Source organism: Aphelocoma coerulescens, chromosome 25, assembly GCF_041296385.1.
Source record: "Aphelocoma coerulescens isolate FSJ_1873_10779 chromosome 25, UR_Acoe_1.0, whole genome shotgun sequence".
Taxonomy (NCBI): domain Eukaryota; kingdom Metazoa; phylum Chordata; class Aves; order Passeriformes; family Corvidae; genus Aphelocoma; species Aphelocoma coerulescens.
Window position 1 is genome coordinate 2330416 of NC_091038.1, and position 20242 is coordinate 2350657.

General features: G+C 63.0%; 3 protein-coding genes across 3 annotated transcripts; 1 reads left to right on the forward strand and 2 right to left on the reverse strand.

Moving 5' to 3' along the window:
* Positions 1-1708: 1708 nt before the first annotated feature.
* Positions 1709-5395, reverse strand: LOC138098502 (Fc receptor-like A). Its single transcript, XM_068995074.1, is given in 9 exon segments — positions 1709-2040; positions 2043-2164; positions 2388-2409; positions 2943-3029; positions 3110-3412; positions 3847-4113; positions 4347-4577; positions 4666-4686; positions 5365-5395. Coding segments are annotated over 9 exon segments (1347 nt in total). The 3' UTR covers positions 1709-1777.
* A 518-nt stretch (positions 5396-5913) lies between these two features.
* LOC138098503 (Fc receptor-like protein 2) lies at positions 5914-11442 on the forward strand. The gene is given in 13 exon segments (XM_068995075.1): positions 5914-6006; positions 7431-7488; positions 8107-8127; positions 8216-8446; positions 8709-8981; positions 9098-9325; positions 9328-9375; positions 9823-10092; positions 10182-10484; positions 10567-10650; positions 11054-11075; positions 11165-11244; positions 11327-11442. Coding segments are annotated over 13 exon segments (1827 nt in total).
* A 3357-nt stretch (positions 11443-14799) lies between these two features.
* On the reverse strand, positions 14800-19943 carry LOC138098504 (Fc receptor-like protein 4). The gene is made up of 12 exons (XM_068995076.1): positions 19932-19943; positions 19327-19414; positions 18305-18325; positions 17986-18216; positions 17437-17691; positions 17062-17340; positions 16384-16653; positions 15992-16294; positions 15826-15909; positions 15401-15422; positions 15232-15311; positions 14800-15149 (listed from the first exon to the last, which is right to left on the reverse strand). Exons 1-12 carry the CDS (start codon positions 19941-19943, stop codon positions 15034-15036), a joined length of 1761 nt encoding a protein of 586 aa, XP_068851177.1. The 3' UTR covers positions 14800-15033.
* Positions 19944-20242: the final 299 nt, after the last annotated feature.

Here is a 20242-nt window from a genome sequence, read left to right on the forward strand (position 1 = left end):
GGGTCGTGGGTCAAAGTTCCTTCATTGGGTTCCTCAGATTTTGGGGTGACTCAGGGCCCAGCACAGCCCCCCCGGGGTGCTCACTACCTGGGGTGGCATCAAAGGGGGCTCCTGGGTAGCTCTGGTTCTGTGTCCCCCCCACCCTTTGGCTTTTTCCTCTTTATTTCTGTTTTGTCCTTCATTTCCTCACCTTTGTGCCACGCTGCCTCACCCCCTATTGTGCGGCTCAGTGATCCTGGGGGGTCCTGAGCAGGGAACGGGTTGGGGGGACCCAGTGCAGTGGGAATAGGAGGTGTGGGGGCTCAGAGAGGGGTGGGGGGCCAGTGGGGGATGGGGGTGTCTGGCTGTGCCCTCCAACACTTTCACTTTCTCTCTCGGGCAGCAGAAGGAAGAGGCCGTTTGTGCTGAGAGTCAGACGGGGGGCGGGTTCTGACCTGGGGGGGCACATCCAGAGGGGTCCTGTCCTGCAGTGCGTTCCTGTTCTGCGGGGGACACCTTCTGGGGGAATCCTGTCTCAGGGCTGCCCCATCCCGGCCAGGGGGGTCCTGTCCTGGGGGATGATGGTGCTGGGGGGGTCTCTGGACACATTCCTGGTGGGGGGGTGGGCCCTCACCCAGTGGTGGCACATCCTGGGGACCCCTGTCCTGGAAGGGCCCTGCCGGCTCCCACTGTCCCTGGTTGGGCTCTGCAGGGCACAAATTTGGGGGTGCCCTGTCCCTTCTATGTCCCTTGTCCTTGATGGTCCCCTCCAATCTGGGACCCCCAAATCCCCCTTTGGGATCCCCCAAGGTGCAGCCCCTCTTCCCCATCCTGCAGCCCCCTGTCACCCTTCTGTGGGTGAGAAGCCCCACGGGGTGCCAGTGGGGGTGACAGGGGGTGGGTGTCAGTCGGGGAGGGCACAGACCCCGCCACAACCTCCCACAGCCACCCCAAGCCCCCAGCCCTGGCAGGGTCTCAGCACTGGGAACCAGGAAATGGATGAGACCCTGCAGATGAAACGCTCGTGACACTCCTGGCTGTGCCCCGCTCTGGCCACAACACCTGAGGACCAACCTGCCCCCTCTGCCTCAACACCCGCATGGAAAAATAGAACTTTTTTCCTTCTGCAAATGGATGATTTGGCCAAAAATTGATCCCACACCACTGAGACATTGCAAATGTGGGGGGCTGAAACTGTGGTGGGGCTGCCCCCCCTCTCCTGCTCCCACTGCCCCCCCCCGTGTGGTTTCCGTCCTGGGGGGTTGGGACACTTTGGGTTTGTTGGTTTTGAGAGAAAACCTATTTCAGACTTCTCCATTCTCACTCATCCCCTGCAGGAGCTGAGGTGGCAAGAGCAGCTTGGGAATGGAGCCCCAGGCAGGAAGCAGCTCCCAAACTCCTCCGTGCAGCCAGTGGCCATCCCAGTGTGGGGCCAGGCCACGCCACAGCCCCACTGCACAGGGATGGGCATTGGCCAGCCCTGCTCTGGCCAGCCCCAGGGGCAGCCAACACCTGAGGGTCCCCCCCGCCCCCTGGGCTTTGACTCTCACAGCTTTAGAGCTGCTGCAAGGTGAGAATTGTGTGGGGGAAAAGGCGTGGCTGTGGTTTGCTCAGCCCTGCGAGAAGCACAAAAGCCAAGGGGAGCCCAAGCAGTGGCTCTGCGAGGGCCTTGGATGGTTTGCAGAGCAGGGCTGGCTGGAAACCGCCCCTGTAGGGGCAGCTGCGAGGGAAGCAGCCCGGAAATGCAGCAATGGATCATTTTGTCCCTCTGCCCAAGGCACTGAGGGAGCCCCAAAACTCAGGCAAATCCCACAAGGATCTGCTCAGCACCCTGAGCGGGACCCTCCTCCTTCCCGAGCTCAGCAGGCAGAGCTGAACAAACCAACCCCATTTCTCCCGCTTTAATCCAAACGCTGCCTTTTGGCTCCAAGAAGAGGCAAAAGGGTCCTGTGCTCCCCTGGCACTGGGAGGGGGAATGGGGAGTCCCTGGGGTGCTGGGAAGGGCAGAGAGGGACCCCTGGGGGGACTCGATGCCTCCCAGTGATCCCCAATTTCCCCCAGGGTCACATCACACTCTCGTAGATGGCACCGGGGTCCTGCTGTCCCTCGTAGGGTCCCGGCAGCTCCGCGTTGGTCACTTGTGGATGCCGAGGGGGGGCAGGGCCGGGGGACACCCGTGGGGGCGCTGGCAGAGACAGCGGCTGTGGGGACCTGGGAGGGGGTGAGACCCGTGGGGGACGTGTCCCTGTCCCCAGCCCCGTACTCACCCCCCGCCCGCTTGCTGCCCATGCCGTGGGGCTCCAGCAGCTCCCCCTCCTCCGGGGGGGCCCTGCGGGGATAAGGGGGGGCCTGAGGGGGTGTCTGGGGAAGGGGGAAAGGGGAGTCACGGCCGGAGCCCCCCCACTCGCCTGTCCTGGGGCTTCCTGGCGGCTGCAAGGAAAAGGGGAGGGGGTGACCGTGGGGACCCCGGGACCTCTGAACCTTCCTGGGACCTCGGCAGCTCCGACCACCCGCGGGACCCCCAAATCCCCACTGGAGCTCTGATTCCCACTGCACCCCTGATTCCCCCCTGGATGCTCCAAGCACCCCTGAACCCCCAGAACTTCTGCACCACCGCAGTGCCCCCGAGCTCCCACAACCCCAAGCCCAACAGGGAGGGGCAGCCCCAAAACTCCTCCAGGACCCCAGAAAGATCCCTCAACATCCTGCATGGCCCTCCAGGAACTCCCCAAACCCTCCAGGAGCTCCCACTGCCAGCCCAATGTTCCTCAAAGCACACCCAGGGATGCCCCTGGAGCCCAAGCAAGACCCTCCAGAACCCTCCTAAAGCCCCCAGGACCCCCAGCCGAGGTCACTGTGGGCTCCGTTTCCCCAGCTCAGGGGCTGTGGGTGCTGCCCCATCCCCCCCCACTCTGGGGGCTTCCCCTCACTCCAGCAGCCCCATCCCCCCCATTGTCACCCACCCAGGCGGTGCCACCAGTGACAGCCCCCGATGACAGCCAGGAGCAGGACCAGGAACAGGAGGCTCCTGCCGATGTTCACAGCCACTGCTGGGGACAGAGGGGGACACATCAGGGTCAGCTGCCATGCCGGGGGTTCTGCACCCTCCAGTAACCCCGAGTGACCCCACCTGTGTCCCAGTGTCCCCGCGGTGTCACCGTCAGTGCCAGCTCGGGGCTGAGCGCCCGGAACACGCGGTGCCCGTCCTGTCCCAGCTGGTTGGTGGCCACGCACTGGTAGGTGCCGGAATGTCCCACATGGACGTCCCCGAGCTCCAGGAGGGGACCCCGGGCCACCTCGTGCCCGTTGTGCAGCCAGGTGAAGGTGACAGGGGCTGAGCTCACCTGCACCGAGCAGCGCAGGGTCACGGGGTCACCTGCGCGCACCGGGTGTGCCAGGGCACCGGGGCTGATGGTGGCATTGGCCACGGGCACTGCGGGGACACAGACGGGGCTGAGGCCACGGGAGGGGCTGGCACCCGGCGTGGGGTCAGGGGAATGGGAGGGGAGGGAATGTCAGATGGGGGTATGAGGGAGTCTGTGCATGGTGGCACCTGGGGACAGAGGGAGCCTTTCAGCCAGGACTGTGACGTGTGTCAGTGTTTACCGTCACCCATTGGGGATGCCGTGGGTGGGAGCATCCAGAGCCAGAGGGTCCCAGTCCCCCAGGACTGTGACCTTCAGTGGCGGGGGCTGTGACCTGGGGTAGGATGGGGGATGCTGTGCTTGGGGTCACCCCCAGCCCAAGAGGGACATGGGAAGGTGTGGGTGAGCCAGGGAGGGATGAAGGGAGGGATGAGGGACCCAGGCAGTGGTGGGGGAACGCCGGCAAGATGTTGGGGTCTCCCATCCTCATTCCCACATTCACCATGCACTGTCACTGTCACAGGAGCCGACTTCTCCCACCACAGTGACGGCCCAGAGTCCACCCAGCCCCCACAGCGGTAGCGGCCACCGTGGAGCAGCTGCAGGGGGGACAGGGACAGCTCGGTCTTATTAAGGGGTCTCCCCAGATCCTTCTCCTCGTGGTAAAATTGCACCCCAGTGACCGCGCTGTCCCTCCAGCCCCGGCAGTGCAGCGTCACCGTGTCCCCCTCCAGCAGCGCCGACGCCGGCACCTGCAGCACCAGCTGCTCTGTGGGACAGGAGGGACCTGTCACATCTGGGGAGTCTGAGAGATCCCAAAGGCCTTGGGAGGCACCAGGGGTCCCCCATTGCAACAGGGAGGTCTCATGTCACTGGGATGCACTGGGATGTCCCCGTGTGCAGGGGATGGGCTCTCGTCACACCAGGGGGTGACCCATGGAGTGAAGCCCACCCAGAGCCCTCGGGGACCCCATGGGTGCCAGGGCACTCATCATCACTCACCGTTTAGGATGTGCATGGGAAGGCTCAGCCCGGTGCCAGCTCTGTCACACTGGTAGGTGCCACTCTCGGTGACAACAAATCGGTCGGGTCCCTTCTGCCACCAGCGCTGCCCGTCCTTGTACCAGGTGGTGGCACCGGCAGTGCCCGAGCCCTGGCAGGTCAGTGTCACCTGGTCCCACAGCACCGGCGGCGTCCAGGGGGGCTCCACGAGGAGCTGTGTGGTCTGGGTGCCTGCGGGTGACAGGGGACACCAGCCTGCCAGGGCCAGCGCGGAATGGGGATAGTGGGGCAGGGACGTGGCATCCCCCCGAGGACTCACCAGCGAGGCCGAGGGTCTGGGCTGGAAGAGAGAAGGGACAGGGCTGGGTGGCTCTGAGGGGCAAGTGGCACCCAGGGGACTGGGTGTGGGGCTGTCCCCAAACTGTCCCCAGTGGGACACTGGTTCTCGTGAGAAAGCACTTAGGAATGGTCCCCAACAGGTCTGGAGAGGCTGGGGGACGTGTCTGTGTCACAGCTGTCCATGTGCCACATCCGTGTGGCATGGAAGCCCCAGGGATGGGGACACTGCAGCCACCTCGAGCTGAGGCAGGACACGGGGACACTGTGAACACCCTGGAAGTGGGGACACCGTGGACACCCCATGCTGGCCCAGGTCACCACCACCAGCCCCACGGCACCTGTCCCCCATGGCCCATCCACACAGTGCTTGTCCCCTTGTTCCTGTCCCTGCATCCCTGTGCCCCTGGCCCTGTCCCCACAGCTGTCCCAGTCCCAGTGTGCCTGTCATGATGTCCTTGTCCCCAGATCTCAGTCCCCCCATTCTGGTCCTCCTGTTCCTGTCCCCACAGCCACCCCACGACTCCGGTCACATTTAAGGGGTCCATGCCCATGCTCGGGCTCTGCTGCCCTTGGGGACCTCAGGGCACCCCGCAGACCCCCTGTGCCCCCCCCTCCCCAGTGCTCCCTTCCCCGCCAGGGCCCATCCCCAGGGCGTCAGGCCCGTGCCCGGGGCACTCACCCCACAGGAGCAGCGCCACCTTCCCGGCCATCCCAGTGTCCCCGGCCACCCAGGCTGGCTGTCACACGCTGCCAGAGCCACCTGTCCCCTGGGTGGCGGCTCTTTGGCCAAAGAGGAAGGAAGCGAGGTCAGGTCTGTACCCATGTGCTGGTGACCCTTGGTGGGGGCAGGGTGGAGACAGGCTGGGGACATAGAGGGAGATGGTGGGACATGGTAGGGACATGAGACTTGGGAGTCCCAGGAATGGGGGCTCCAGGAATGTGGGGAGCTCAGGATGGATTTCCCGAGGAACAGGGGGCCCCTGGGATGGGGATCCTGGGGAATGGGGGTCCCCACTGATGGGGGGACCAGGGATGGGGGTCCCAGGGAATATGGGCCCCACGGATTTGGGGTCATGGAATGAAGATCCCAGGGATGGAGGGTCCTGAGGGACTGGAGAGCCCATGGGATGGGGTCAAGGGGAGGGGGGTGCTGGGCAATGGAGGTTCTGGGAAATGGGCAGCCTGGGATGGGGGTCCCCAGGAGAGGGGACTTAGGGAATGCGGTCCCATGGTTGTGGTTCCCAGAGGAATGCGGGTCCCAAGCATGTGCCTGGGTGGGCTCGTGGGTCGCAGCTCCTTCACCAGGTGCCTCAGATTTTGGGTGAGGCAGACAAAAGCAGAGACCCCCGTAGTGTTGGTGGTCTGTGGGGAACACCACGGGGTTCTCACGGTGCTCTGGCCCTGTGCTCCCCACCCTGGCACTTTTTCTTCTCTTTGTTCCTATTTTTTCTTATTTACCTCACTTTTGTGCACTCCCCCTCCCAGTTCATGGCTCGGCAATCTTGGGGAGCTCCTGGGCAGGGAAGGGGTTGGGGGGACCATGTGCAGGGGGAATAGGGGGTGTGGGGTGCAGAGAGAGGTGGGGGGGCAGTGGGGAATGGGGGTGTCCGTCTGTGTCGCCCAACACTTTCACTTTCTCTCTCGGGCAGCAGAAGGAAGAGGCCGTTTGTGCTGAGAGTCAGACGGGGGGTGGGTTCTGACCTGGGGGGGCACTGGGGCAGGAACCCCCAGGGCGTGGCACCCCCAAAACGAGGACCTGCCTGGCACAAGGCCCAGGTGTCACCACAGCAGAGGAGCCCCTTTCCCCCAGGACAGGACCCCTCTGGATGTGCCCCCCAGGTCAGAACCCGCCCCCCGTCTGAATCTCAGCACAAACGGCCTCTTCCTTCTGCTGCCCGAGAGAGAAATTGAAAGTGTTGGGGGGCACAGCCAGACACCCCCATCCCCCACTGGCCCCCCACCCCTCTCTGCACCCCCGCACCCTTTTTTTCCCCCTGCACAGGGTCCCCCCAACCCGTTCCCTGCTCAGGAGCTCCCCAGGATCACTGAGCCGCACAATAGGGGGTGAGGCAGCGTGGCACAAAGGTGAGGAAATGAAGGACAAAACAGAAATAAAGAGGAAAAAGCCAAAGGGTGGGGGGGGACACAGAACCAGAGCTACCCAGGCCCCCCCTATGATGCTGCCCCAAGTAATGAGCACCACGGGGGGCCGTGCTGGGCCCTGAGACACCCCAAAATCTGAGGCACCCGGTGAAGGAGCTGCAACCTACGAGACCCCCAGGCACTGCCCATCTCTGGGACCCCCATTCCCCTGGGAACCTGACCGTGGGAGCCACATTCCCTGTGTCCCCCTTTTCTCAGAGCCCTATCCTGTGTCTCCTGTGTCCCAGCATCTCCATCCCCTTCCCCCCAACACCTTTGCCCCCCATTCCCTCAGGACCCCCCTCCTGGGGACCCGCCGACACATGGGGACCCCCATTCCCCAGACAGCCACTCCCTGTCACTTCCCCTCTCTCCCCATTCCCCTGGGACATCCATCCTGAGATCCCCACATCCCCTGAGCCCCCCACTCCTGGGAACACCATGTCCCACCCTGTCCCCAGCCTGTCCCCTGCTGTGTCTAAACCCTACCCCCACCCTGCAACACCCTGCCCCCACCAAGGGCCACCAGCACGTGGGGGCAAGACGTGACACCGCTTCCTGCCCGCCACCCTGGGGACAGGTGGCTCCGGCAGCGTGTGACAGCCAGCCTGGGTGGCCGGGGACACCAGGATGGCCGGGAATGTGGCGCTGCTCCTATGGGGTGAGTGTCCTGGGCACGGGCCTGATGCCCTGGGGATGGGCCCCGGTGAGGCAGAGAGCGGTGGGGAGGGGGCACAGGGGGTCTGCGGGGTGCCCTGAGGTCCCCAAGGGCAGCAGAACCGAGCATGGGCATGGAGCCCTTAAATGTGACCGGAGTCATGGGGTGGCTGTGGGGACAGGAATGGGGGGTACAGGATCGGGGGGACAGGAATGGAGGGAGTGGGATGTAGCAAAAGGAACCTTGGGGCTGGGGCAGCTGTGGGGACAGGGCCAGGGGGACAGGGATGCAGGGACAGGGACAAGGGCCAAGCACCATCAGGATGGGCAACGGGGCCAGGTGCCATTGGGATGGGATCATGGGCAGAGGGACGTGGGGATGTGGCCATGGGGACAGGTGCTGTGGGGTGAGTGGAGGTGACTTGTCCAAGCATGGGGTGACCACAGTGTCCCCATGTCCTGCCTCAGCCCAGGGTGACAGAGGTGTCCCTGTCTTCAAGACCTCCGTGCTAAACCGGTGACCCCGTGGGGACAGTTTGGGGACACCCCCACACTGTGTGCCCCGGGTGCCGCTGTCCCTGCGGTGCCACCCCCACCCAGCCCTGTCCCTTCTCCCTTCCAGCCCAGACCCTCGGCCTCGCTGGTGAGTCCTCGGGGGGATGCCACGTCCCCGCCCCACTGTCCCCATCCCGCGCTGGCCCTGGCAGGCTGGTGTCCCCTGTCACCCACAGGCGCCCAGACCACACAGCTCCTCGTGGAGCCCCCCTGGACGCCGCCGGTGCTGTGGGACCGGGTGACACTGACCTGCCAGGGCTCGGGCACTGCCGGTGCCACCACCTGGTACAAGGACGGGCAGAGCTGGCGGCTGCAAGGACCCGACCGATTTGTTGTCACCGAGAGTGGCACCTACCAGTGTGACAGACCCGGCACCGGGCTCAGCCCTCCCGTGAGCGTCTCCAATGGTGAGGGGGGTTGGGTGTCCCCAGCCTGGCACCCGTGAGGTCCCTGAGGGCTCTGGGTGGGCTCCACTCCATGGGTCACCCCCTGGTGTGACGAGAGCCCGTTCCCTGCATACGGGGATATCCCAGAGCATCCCAGGGTGAGAGGAGCTCCGTGTTGGAATTAGGCACCCCTGGCTTACTGGGTGTGACCCAGTCGGGGCATCCCCGTGCCATCGGGACCCCATGGAACCCCACGGTGTGACGAGACCTCCCTGTCCGCCAGACCGGCTGGTGCTGCAGGTGCCGGCGCAGGCGCTGCTGGAGGGGGACACGGTGACACTGCGCTGCCGGGGCTGGCAGGACAATCCGGTGACCTGGGTGTCCTTCTACCACGAGGAGAAACAACTGCAGTGGTTCCGCGTTGGGACCGAGCTGTCCCTGTCCCCTCTGCGGCTGCAGGACAGCGGCCGCTACCGCTGCAGGGGCAGGGTGGAATCCAGCCTGTCACGGGGGTGGAAGGAGTCTGTGTCGGCGCCAGTGACAGTGAAGGTGCACGGTGAGCACCCCGCAGCCGCCACCCTGACACCCCATCCCCCCCCACACCTCAGCACCCCCACAGCCCCTTCACAGCAGGCTCGGGGTCACGCTCCCCCCGCCCCTTCTCCTTCCCAGAGCTGTTCCCGGTGCTGGTGCTGAAGGGTCCCCCCGAGCCCACCGTGGGGTCCCCCCTGAATCTCAGCTGCCTCAGCACCCCCAGCCCCCTGCGGCCCCGAGCCCCCCTCCTGCACCTCTTCTACCGGGATGGGCGGTTAGTGGGGGGCCCACAGGGGTCCCCGCAGCTCCTGCTGCCCGCCGTGGGGGTCTCCCACTCGGGGAATTACAGCTGCGAGGTGCGCTCCGAGCAGGGGCCGTGCGGAAGAGCAGCGCCCGGCTCCGCGCCACTGTGCGCAGTGAGTGCGGGGATGGGCGCGGGGAGCCCCGACAGCCGCCACGGGTCCCCCAGTCCTGCCTGGGGACCCCACAGCCCTCCATGACACCTTCTCGAGTCCCCCCATCACTGCCATCTGTCCCTTTATCCCCCACCGGGTCCCCTCACCCCTCCCTAAGAACACCTCTCCCTCTCTTAGGTCCCTCCATGGTCCACAGTTCTCATCCATGTCTGGCTCCACAAAACCTTCCCTGTGCTTCCCTCCAATCCTCTCCAGGTCTCCCCTCCATGTACTTTCCTGGGGTCCCTTCCAGCCCTTCCAATCTTCCCCCCCCATCTCTTGGCCCCCTTCTTCCACACTGGGGTCTTGCCACCCCTCCCTGACGCTCTCCGACCCTGAGTCCTCCACTGGCACCTGGTGTCCCTCACCCCTCCCAGGTGCACCATTCTCTTTCTGTCCCGCCCGCAGGAGTCCCGCTCTTGGGGGTGTCCGTGTCGGCGCAGCCCCCCGGGGGACAGGTGGCACTGGGGGAACGCCTGGTGCTGAGCTGCACGGTGGCCACGGGGACAGGTCCCCTGTCCTTCTCCTGGCACCGGGGGGACTCGTGGGCACTGCTGGGCACCGGCCCCATCCTGGAGCTGCGCCACGTTGGGGACAATGACAGCGGCCACTACCAGTGCAGGGCCAGCAATGGGGACAGCGTGGCTGAGAGTGTCCCCCTGAATGTCACCGTCCTGGGTGAGCGGGACCCTCAGGAATGGGGTGACCCCACCCACCGCATCCCCATCCCCCCTGGCCAGGTGCCAGTCCCGTCTGTGTCCCCGCAGTGCCTGTGGCCAATCCCAGCATCAGCCCCGGTGCCCTGGCACAGCCGGTGCGTGCAGGTGACCCCGTGACCCTGCGCTGCTTGGTGCAGGTGGGCTCAGCCCCTGTCACCTTCACCTGGCTGCACAACGGCCAAGAGGTGGCCCGGGGTCCCCTCCTGGAGCTCGGGAACGTCAGTGTGGGACATTCCGGCACCTACCAGTGCGTGGCCACCAACCAGCTGGGACAGGACGGGCACCGTGTGTTCCGGGCACTCAGCCCCGAGCTGGCACTGACGGTGACACCGCGGGGACACTGGGACACAGGTGGGGTCACTCAGGGTCATTGGGATTGCAGCACCCCAGCAGTGACAGCTGACCCTGATGTGTCCCCCTCTGTCCCCAGCAGTGGCCGCAGCGGTTGCCGGGTCCCTCCTATTCCTGGTTTTGCTCGTGGGTGTCATTGTGGGCTGGCACCGGTGGCACCGCCTGGGTGGGTGACAATGGGGCCAACGGAGGTCCTGGGGAGCTGGGAGGCCACCAAGAATGTGGGGATGATGGGGCAGCACCCACAGCCCCTGACTTGGCCAGTGCTGAATCCCCAGTGACCTTTGCTTGAGGTCCTCAAGGATTTGGGGTGGTGTTGGAGGGTCGTGCAGGGATGCTGGGGGTTCTTTCAGGAATCCTGGGGCAGTTTGGAGGGTGCCCATCCCTGCCAGCCTTGGGGCTCAGGAGGCATCAGGGCCTGGGCTCTGGTGTGGTTCAGGGCTTCTGGGGGGCTCCAGGAATGCTGGGAGTTCCTGGGGGGAATTGAGAGCCCTGTGGGGGTTCAGGATTCCTGAGGGTCGTCACAGCCTTGGGGACCCCACAGTCACCCCCACCCCTTTCCTTTGCAGCCTCCAGGAATCACCAGGAAAGGTGAGTGGGGGGCTCCAGACATGACCCCCCTGTTTTACCCAGCCCCCAAGACCTCCCATCCCCTCTCACACATCCCCCCATCCCTGCAGGGCTCCCCCGGAGCCCCTGGCCCCCCCAGAGGAGGGGGAGGTGCTGTACACCCATGTCACAAGGACAAAGCGGACGCAGGGTGAGTACGGGGTGGGACACACACAGGGACACGTCACCCACGGGGGGTGTCACACAGATGCCATAGCCAGGGTCTCCTGCAGGGCCCACCCGCACCGCTCCGCCCCAGGATACCCAAGTGACCTACGCGGAGCTGCCGGGACCCCATGGGCGACCGCGGGCACCCAGTGACATCTACGGGAACGTGCTGGGACACTGAGGGTGCTGGGGGACACTGGAGGACCCGACTGACTTCTGCTGGGCCCAAAATGCAGCTTTTTGCTGAAACTGGGAGAAATGGTGTTTCTTTGTTCAGCTCTCTCCTGCTTTAGGAACGGGATTCTCCAATTTCCTGCTTCTACTAAAAATTTTCTCTCCCCGTCTGGCTGCAGAGGGCAGTGAGAGAGCGGCTTTGGTGGGTGCGGGGCATCCGGGCAGCGCCAGCCCACGGCAAGGCAGGAAGGAGGAGGATCCCGCTCAGGGTGCTGAGCAGATCCTTGTGGGATTTGCCTGAGTTTTGGGGCTCCCTCAGTGCCTTGGGCAGAGGGACAAAATGATCCATTGCTGCATTTCCGGGCTGCTTCCCTCGCAGCTGCCCCTGCAGGGGCGGTTTCCAGCCAGCCCTGCTCTGCAAACCATCCAAGGCCCTCACAGAGCCACTGCTTGGGCTCCCCTTGGCTTTTGTGCTTCTCGCAGCGCTGAGCAAACCACAGCCACGCCTTTTCCCCCACACAATTCTCACCTTGCAGCAGCTCTAAAGCTGTGAGAGTCAAAGCCCAGGGGGTGGGGGGGACCCTCATGTGCTGGCTGCCCCTGGGGCTGGCCAGAGCAGGGCTGGCCAATGCCCATCCCTGCGCAGTGGGGCTGTGGCGTGGCCTGGCCCCACACTTAAATGGCCACTGGCTGCACGGAGGAGTTTGGGAGCTGCTTCCTGCCTGGGGCTCCATTCCCAAGCTGCTCTTGCCGCCTCAGATCCTGCAGGGGATGAGCAACAATGTCTGGAATAGGTTTTCTCCCCGAACTAACAAACGCAAAGTGTCCCAACCCCCAGGACAGAAACCCCATAGCCGGGGGGGGGGGTGGGGGAATGTGGGGATCAGGAGAGGCGGGGGCAGCCCCCAAACAGCTTCAGCCCCTTCCGATTTACAGCGTCCCAGCCCTGCAGAATCAAACTGGGGCCAAGTCAGCCATTTCCAGGAGAAAATACCTGCAGCTTTCACAGTGCTGCAGGAGAGAGGGCAGAACGGTCCTCGGGTGTTGTGGGCAGAGGAGGGGATGGTCACGAGCATTCCAGCCTGGTTCCCAGCACTGAGACCCTGAAGGAGGTGTGGGGGTGTGTTACAGTGCGGATTCTGCAACACGCGTATCAGACAATGAGGCCCGTGGAAAAAAAAATATATATGGAGGGATTCTTGATAGATGTTTCAGAGAGATGTCTGTTACTCCAGCCCCATGGCCGGGATCTGCCGAGGAACTGGTACAGTCACGGGACCCGAGGGTCCTTGCCCACGCAGGGGAACACAAAACAACCAATGGGGAACGAGGCTGACCAGGGACAGGAAAACCCCGTGCCTCCCGCCCAGGGCCCCTCTCCCAGGGCCACATGGCAGAGGGGAAGGACCCTGACATTTCACCTGTTTATTTTTAATAAAAAGAGATTTAAAACTTAACATTGAAAACAACTGGATAAACATAACAAGAATCTTTTCAAAACCAAACAAGCCACCCTCCTGAGTCTTCAAATGTCCAAACAGATTCTGTGGAACATCTTAAGGCTGACAGAAGGGAGACAGGACTCTCCGGGCATGCTTTGTGGGGAAACTGAGGCAGGAGAGGGTTTCTTCCATGTGTACCTGTTGGAACTCTAAACAACACTAGTTAATTTCTTTCCCTCTCCCTTTTCATCCCCCACTCGGCATTGGAAAGGGATTTTTGGGGAAACAATTGGCAAAGGCATGGTTTTGTGAGGGAAACCATGAGTGAAAAAACAGATTGGGAATACAGTGGGAGTAATAGGATATAGGTGTGCTAGTTTGAAAACAAACCAGGGGGAGGCACCAAGTCAGAATAACAATTTAATGGAAATTAAAGAAGAGGAAAAGAAAGTAAAAGAAAACACTGACAGAGTCAAGATACAACCTGAGTCCCTGTTAGGCAGGGTGGTGGTAGCAGCCCTCTGAAGTGGTGATCCTGTAGTAGAAAGGGGTCTGCTCTTCCTCAGAAAGTCCAGTGGTGGCTGTGTAGCTCCTATCCTCTGGAAATCCAGTGGAGCCAGTGTCTTTGATGCTCAGAGTCCCAGATTATATCCGTGATGGGATGCTTGGTTCCTCCCTCTGGGTGGAGCATCTCACAATGGGGTAATGAGTCATGAGGTCAAGTGTTGATTAGGCTCGTTAACAGAAGATAGTCCGGAGGGAGTTATCTCTGAGTCATGGGCAGGACAATGATGGGCCATGAACAGCAAGAGAGTCTGGGGGGAGGAGGCAAGGAAACACTGCCCCACCTGATTTCCACAGCTCATGAGGATGGTAATAGAATACACTGCAACCCAGGACATACAGGGTAAAGGGGAAAGGTGGGATTAGGAAAGGGAGACTGTAGGGGGGGCTTATAGTGGAGATATTGTCTACCATGACTACGATTTCGAGCATATATACTGCCCTTTACAGAAACACCATCAGGCCCAGTGACCTCTGCTGCTTATAACCCTTTTCTACCTTGCACAATTTTGAATTCCACCACCTCTCCATCTCCCAAGCTTGTGATGTATTTTTCAGATATTCTTTTTAATTGCAGTTCTATGAAGAAATATGTCTTCTTGGTTGACACATCTTGTAAAAAACCATAATTTTGTTTAATATTATACCATTTTACTATTCCTAACACCTTAGCTACGGTGATTTTTTCCTTTTTCCGAGTGGCTGCTGTTTTCTGTCTCGCTGCGTTCCTGGTTTCACTTTCGTTTTCGCTCGCTCCTGCGTTGGAGCCGTCGGGGCTGCTCGTGCCTGTGTGCTCTACCCAGGGGTCGCAGTCGGGGCCGTGCGGGCCGGGCGGTGCTGCACCGCTCAGCTCCCCGCGTGCTGCCGCCTCTGCTCTCAGCTGTGGTGCTGCAGCCGGGCGCCGTGCCCAAGTCTTGGCCGGGACCCCGAGCAACAACCCCCCCCACACCCAGCTCCAGTGCCGGTTTTGGCAAGGTGCAGCTCTGCTGCCAGCCGCCTCAGCCCCAGGACCTTAGGGTCCCCCCCGCCCCCTGGGCTTTGACTCTCGCAGCTTTAGAGCTGCTTCAGTGGTGAGAATTGTGTGGGGGAAAAGGCGTGGCTGTGGTTTGCTCAGGCCTGCGAGAAGCACAAAAGCCAAGGGGAGCCCAAGCAGTGGCTCTGCGAGGGCCTTGGATGGTTTGCAGAGCAGGGCTGGCTGGAAACCGCCCCTGCAGGGGCAGCTGCGAGGGAAGCAGCCCGGAAATGCAGCAATGGATCATTTTGTCCCTCTGCCCAAGGCACTGAGGGAGCCCCAAAACTCAGGCAAATCCCACAAGGATCTGCTCAGCACCCTGAGCGGGACCCTCCTCCTTCCTGCCTTGCCGTGGGCTGGCGCTGCCCGGATGCCCCGCACCCACCAAAGCCGCTCTCTCACTGCCCTTTGCAGCCAGACGGGGAGAGAAAGTTTTTAGTAGAAGCAAGAAATTGAAGAATCCCGTTCCTAAAGCAGGAGAGAGCTGAACAAAGAAACACCATTTCTCCCAGTTTCAGCAAAAAGCTGCATTTTGGGCCCAGCAGAAGTCAGTCGGGTCCTCCAGTGTCCCCCAGCACCCTCAGTGTCCCAGCACGTTCCCGTAGATGTCACTGGGTGCCCGCGGTCGCCCATGGGGTCCCGGCAGCTCCGCGTAGGTCACTTGGGTATCCTGGGGCGGAGCGGTGCGGGTGGGCCCTGCAGGAGACCCTGGCTGTGGCATCTGTGTGACACCCCCCGTGGGTGACGTGTCCCTGTGTGTGTCCCACCCCGTACTCACCCTGCGTCCGCTTTGTCCTCGTGACGTGGGTGTACAGCACCTCCCCCTCCTCTGGGGGGGCCGGGGGCTGCGGGGGAGCCCTGCAGGGATGGGGGGATGTGTGAGAGGGGATGGGAGGTCTTGGGGGCTGGATAAAACAGGGGGGTCATATCTGGAGCCCCTCACTCACCTTTCCTGGTGATTCCTGGAGGCTGCAAAGGAAAGGGGTGGGGTGAGTGTGAGGTCCCCAAGGCCGTGACCACCCTCGGGAATCCTGAACTCCCACAGGGCTATCAATTCCCCCAAGGAACTCCCAGCATTCCTGGAGCCCCCCAGAACCCCTGAACCACACCAGTGCCCCTTGCCCTGATGCCCCCAGGGCCCCAAGGCTGACAGGGATGGGCACCCTCCAAACTGCCCCAGGATTCCTGAAAGAACCCCCAGCATCCCTGCACGACCCTCCAACACCACCCCAAATCCTTGAGGAACTCAAGCAAATGTCACTGGGGATTCAGCACTGGCCACGTCAGGGGCTGTGGGTGCTGCCCCATCATCCCCACATTCTTGGTGGCCTCCCAGCTCCCCAGGGCCTCTGTTGGTCCCATTGTCACCCACCCAGGCGGTGCCACCGGTGCCAGCCCACAATGACACCCACGAGCAGAACCAGGAACAGGAGGGACCCGGCAACCCCTGCGGCCACTGCTGGGGACAGAGGGGGACACATCAGGGTCAGCTGTCACTGCGGGGGTGCTGCAATCCCAATGACCGCGAGTGACCCCACCTGTGTTCCAGTGTCCCTGCGGTGTCACCGTCAGTGCCAGCACGGGGCTGAGCGCCCGGAACACGCGGTGCCCGTCCTGTCCCAGCTGGTTGGTGGCCACGCACTGGTAGGTGCCGGAATGTCCCACATGGACGTCCCCGAGTTCCAGGAGGGGACCCCGGGCCACCTCGTGGCCGTTGTGCAGCCAGGTGAAGGTGACAGGGGCTGAGCCCACCTGCACTGAGCAGTGCAGGGTCACGGGATCACCTGCGCGCACCGGGTGTGCCAGGGCACCGGGGCTGATGGTGGCATTGGCCACGGGCACTGCGGGGACACAGATGGGGCTGGCACCTGGCCAGGGGCGATGGGGATGTGGTGGGTGGGGTCAGCCCATTCCTGAGGGTCCCGCTCACCCAGGACGGTGACATTCAGGGGGACACTCTCAGCCATGCTGTCCCCGTTGCTGGCCCGGCACTGGTAGTGGCCGCTGTCATTGTCCCCAACGTGGCGCAGCTCCAGGCGGGGGCCGGTGCCCAGCGGTGCCCATGAGCCGGCCCGGTGCCAGGAGAAGGACAGGGGACCTGTCCCCGCGGCCACCGCGCAGCTCAGCACCAGGCGGTCCCCCAGTATCACCTGTCCCCCGGGGGGCTGCGCCGACACGGACACCCCCGAGAGCGGGACTCCTGCGGGAAGGGGACACCAGCGGACAGTGATGGACCCAGGGAGGGTTGGGGAGGGGCATTGGGACCCCTGTGAGGAAGAGGGGTCACGGAGCCTGGGAGTGGCTTGGAAATGGTGGGAAGGGACCCCAAGGAAGGATGGGGGGTTTAGGGAGGGCACACCTTGAGATGGATGGGGGGGACTGCAGGGAGGGGTGGGGACCCAGAATGGGATGGTTTGACCTGGGGACCAGGAGGGAGCTCACAGAGGGCAGGAGGGGGGAGCCGGTGACAGATGGTGGGACCTGGGGAAGGAAGTGGGAAGGGATGGGAGGACACTGGGCAGGTGTCAGGAAGAGCTGGGTGTCCCCAGGCAGGACTGGGGGACCCGTGGCGGCTGTCAGGGCTCCCCGCACCCATCCCCACACTCACTGCTCACCGTGACGCGGAGCCGGGCGCTGCTCTTCCGCACGGCCCCCCGCTCAGAGCGCACCTCGCAGCTGTAATTCCCCGAGTGGGAGACCCCCACGGTGGGCAGCAGGAGCTGCGGGGACCTCTGCGGGCCCCCCACCAACCGCCCGTCCTGGTAGAAGAGGTGCAGGAGGGGGGCTTGGGGCCGCAGGGTGCTGGGGGTGCTGAGGCAGCTGAGATTCAGGGGGTACCCCTCGGTGGGCTCAGGGGGACCCTCCAGCACCGGCACCGGGAACAGCTCTGGGAAGAAGATGGGAGGGGCGATGGTGACCCCGAGTCCCTGGGAAGTGGTTTGGGGCTGTTGGGTCATTGGAGCTCCTGCTGTGGGGTGCTCACCGTGCACTGTCACTGTCACGGGCACTGACCGTGACAGCCCGAAGCCTTCCAAACCCTCACAGCGGTAGCGGCCGCTGTGGTGCAGCTGCAGGGGGGACAGGGACAGCTCTGTCCCCTTGTGTGTCCTCCCCAGAGCCTTCTCATCCTGGTAAAATTGCACCCTGCTGACCGACGTATCCTTCCTGTTCCGGCAGCGCAGTGTCACCGTGTCCCCCTCCAGCAGCGCCCGCGCTGGCGCCTGCAGCACCAACCGCTCTGTGGGACAGGGGCGTCCCATCGCACTGAGGGGCTCGAGAAAGGTCCGAGGTGGGTCCCCACATCACCAGGGACCTCTGGGGGGAGTCTCCATTGCACGGGAGGATCCCAGGGACACCAGGGGTAACCCCATGGCACTGTTGTCACCATGAGGGTCCCATTACTCTGGGATGCACGGGGATGTCCCTGTAGGCAGGGGACAGGCTTTCGCCACATGAGGGTGAGGCCACCCACGGAATGGAGCCCACCCAGACCCACTGGGGACCACCCTGATCATTTATGATGCCCGCTCACCATTCAAGATGCTCACAGGGGAGCTCAGCCCGGTGCCGGGTCTGTCACACTGGTAGGTGCCACTCCCGGTGACACGGAATCGGTCGGGTCCCTGCAGCCACCAACGATGCCCGTCCTTGTACCAGGTGGTGGCACCGGCGGTGCCCGAGCCCTGGCAGGTCAGTGTCACCTGGTCCCACAGCACCGGCGGTGTCCAGGGGGGCTGCACGAGGAGCTGGGTGGTCTGGGTGCCTGCGGGTGACAGGGGACACCAGCCTGCCAGGGCCGGCACGCAATGGGGACAGTGGAGCGGGGACGTGGCATCCCCCCGAGGACTCACCAGTGAGGCTGAGGGTCTGGGCTGGAAGGGAGAAGGGACAGGGCTGGGTGTTGGTGGCACTGTGGGGACAGCGGCACCCGGGGCATGGAGTGTGAGGCTGTCCCCAAACTGTTCCCCTGCGAACACTGGTTTAGCACGGAGGTCTCGGGGATTGGGACACCTCTGTCACCCTGGGCTGAGGCAGGACATGGGGACACTGTGGTCACCCCATGCTTCTACAAGTCGCCTCCACCCACCCCACAGCACCTGTCCCTACGGCCACATCCCTGTAGGTACAAAAATGCTGTTAGCAAGGATTTCCTTGCTATTTTCTAAGTCCGTGAGAGACTTTTCTCTCTCACAGAAGAGGTGGCAGGGAATGTAAACAACCAAGCCACCTGCAACCTTGAAAAGTCTTGTTTATGGTAAAGTAGGAAAATATTTTGAAAATGGATATTCTAGGATTTTAGCCAATCACCCCCAAGGGGTGGCTCATCCTTTGTCCAATTAGACTATGAAGAAAAATGTCAATAAAAGAGTTTGTAAAATAATTAAATAGATCTTTCTTGCAGCACAATTCGTGCCTGCTGGATCTTCTCCTCCTCCTCGCCCCTATGGCTGCGGGACACGGTGATATACCATAGGAACCAGGCCTGCGGTAATACATCCCCATGACCCTCTGTCCATGATCCCATCCCAATGGCACCTGGCCCCGTGGCCCATCCTGATGGTGCTTGGCCCTTGTCCCTGTCCCTGCATCCCTGTCCCCCTGGCCCTGTCCCCACAGCTGCCCCAGCCCCAAGGTTCCTTTTGCTACATCCCACTCCCTCCATTCCTGTCCCTCTGATCCTGTACCCCCCATTCCTGTCCGCACAGCCACCCCACGACTCTCGTCACATTTAAGGGCTCCATGCCCCTACTCGGGCTTTGCTGCCCTTGGGGACCTCAGGGCACCCCGCAGCCCCCCTGTGCCCCCTCCCCACCGCTCTCTGCCTCACCAGGGCTCATCCTAGGGGCGTCAGGCCCGTGCCCAGGGCACTCACCCCACAGGAGCAGAGCCACCTTCCCGGCCATCCCAGTGTCCCCGGCCACCCAGGCTGGCTGCCACACGCTGCCGGGGCGAACTGTCCCCTGTGTGGTGGGCAGGAAGCGATGTCATGTCTCGTCCCCACGTGTTGGTTGGCCTTGGTGGGGGCAGGGTGGGGGCAGGGTGTAGACACAGCAGGGGACAGGCTGGGGACAGGGTGGGACATGGTGTTCCCAGGAGTGGGGGGCTCAGGGCATGTGGGGATCTCAGGATGGGTGTCCCAGGGGAATGGGGAGAGAGGGGAAGTGACAGGGAGTGACTGTCTGGGGAATGGGGGTCCCCATGCGTAGGGGGGTCCCCAGGATGGCGGTCCTGAGGGAATGGGGAGCAAAGGGGTTTGGGGGAAGGGGATGGAGATGCTGGGCAACAAGAGACACAGGATGGGGCTCTAAGAAGAAGGGGACCCAGGGAATGTGGTTGCCACAGTCGGGTTCCCAGGGGAATGGGGGTCCCAGAGATGGGCAGTGCCTGGGGGGCTCGTGGGTCGCAGCTCCTTCACCGGGTGCCTCAGATTTTAGGGTGACTCAGGGCCCAGCACGGCCCCCCCAGTGCGCTCATTACCAGGGGCGGCATCACAGGGGGGTCCTGGGTAGCTCCGGTTCTGTGTCCCCCGCACCCTTTGGCTTTTTCCTCTTTATTTCTGTTTTGTCCTTCATTTTCTCACCTTTGTGCCACGCTGCCTCACCCCTCAGTGTGCGGCTCAGTGATCCTGGGGAGCTCCTGAGCAAGGAACGGGTTGGGGGGACCCTGTGCAGGGGGAATAGGGGCTGTGGGGGCGCAGAGAGGGGTGGGGGTGCAGTGGGGGATGGGGGTGTCTGGCTGTGCCCCCCAACACTTTCACTTTCTCTCTCGGGCAGCAGAAGGAAGAGGCC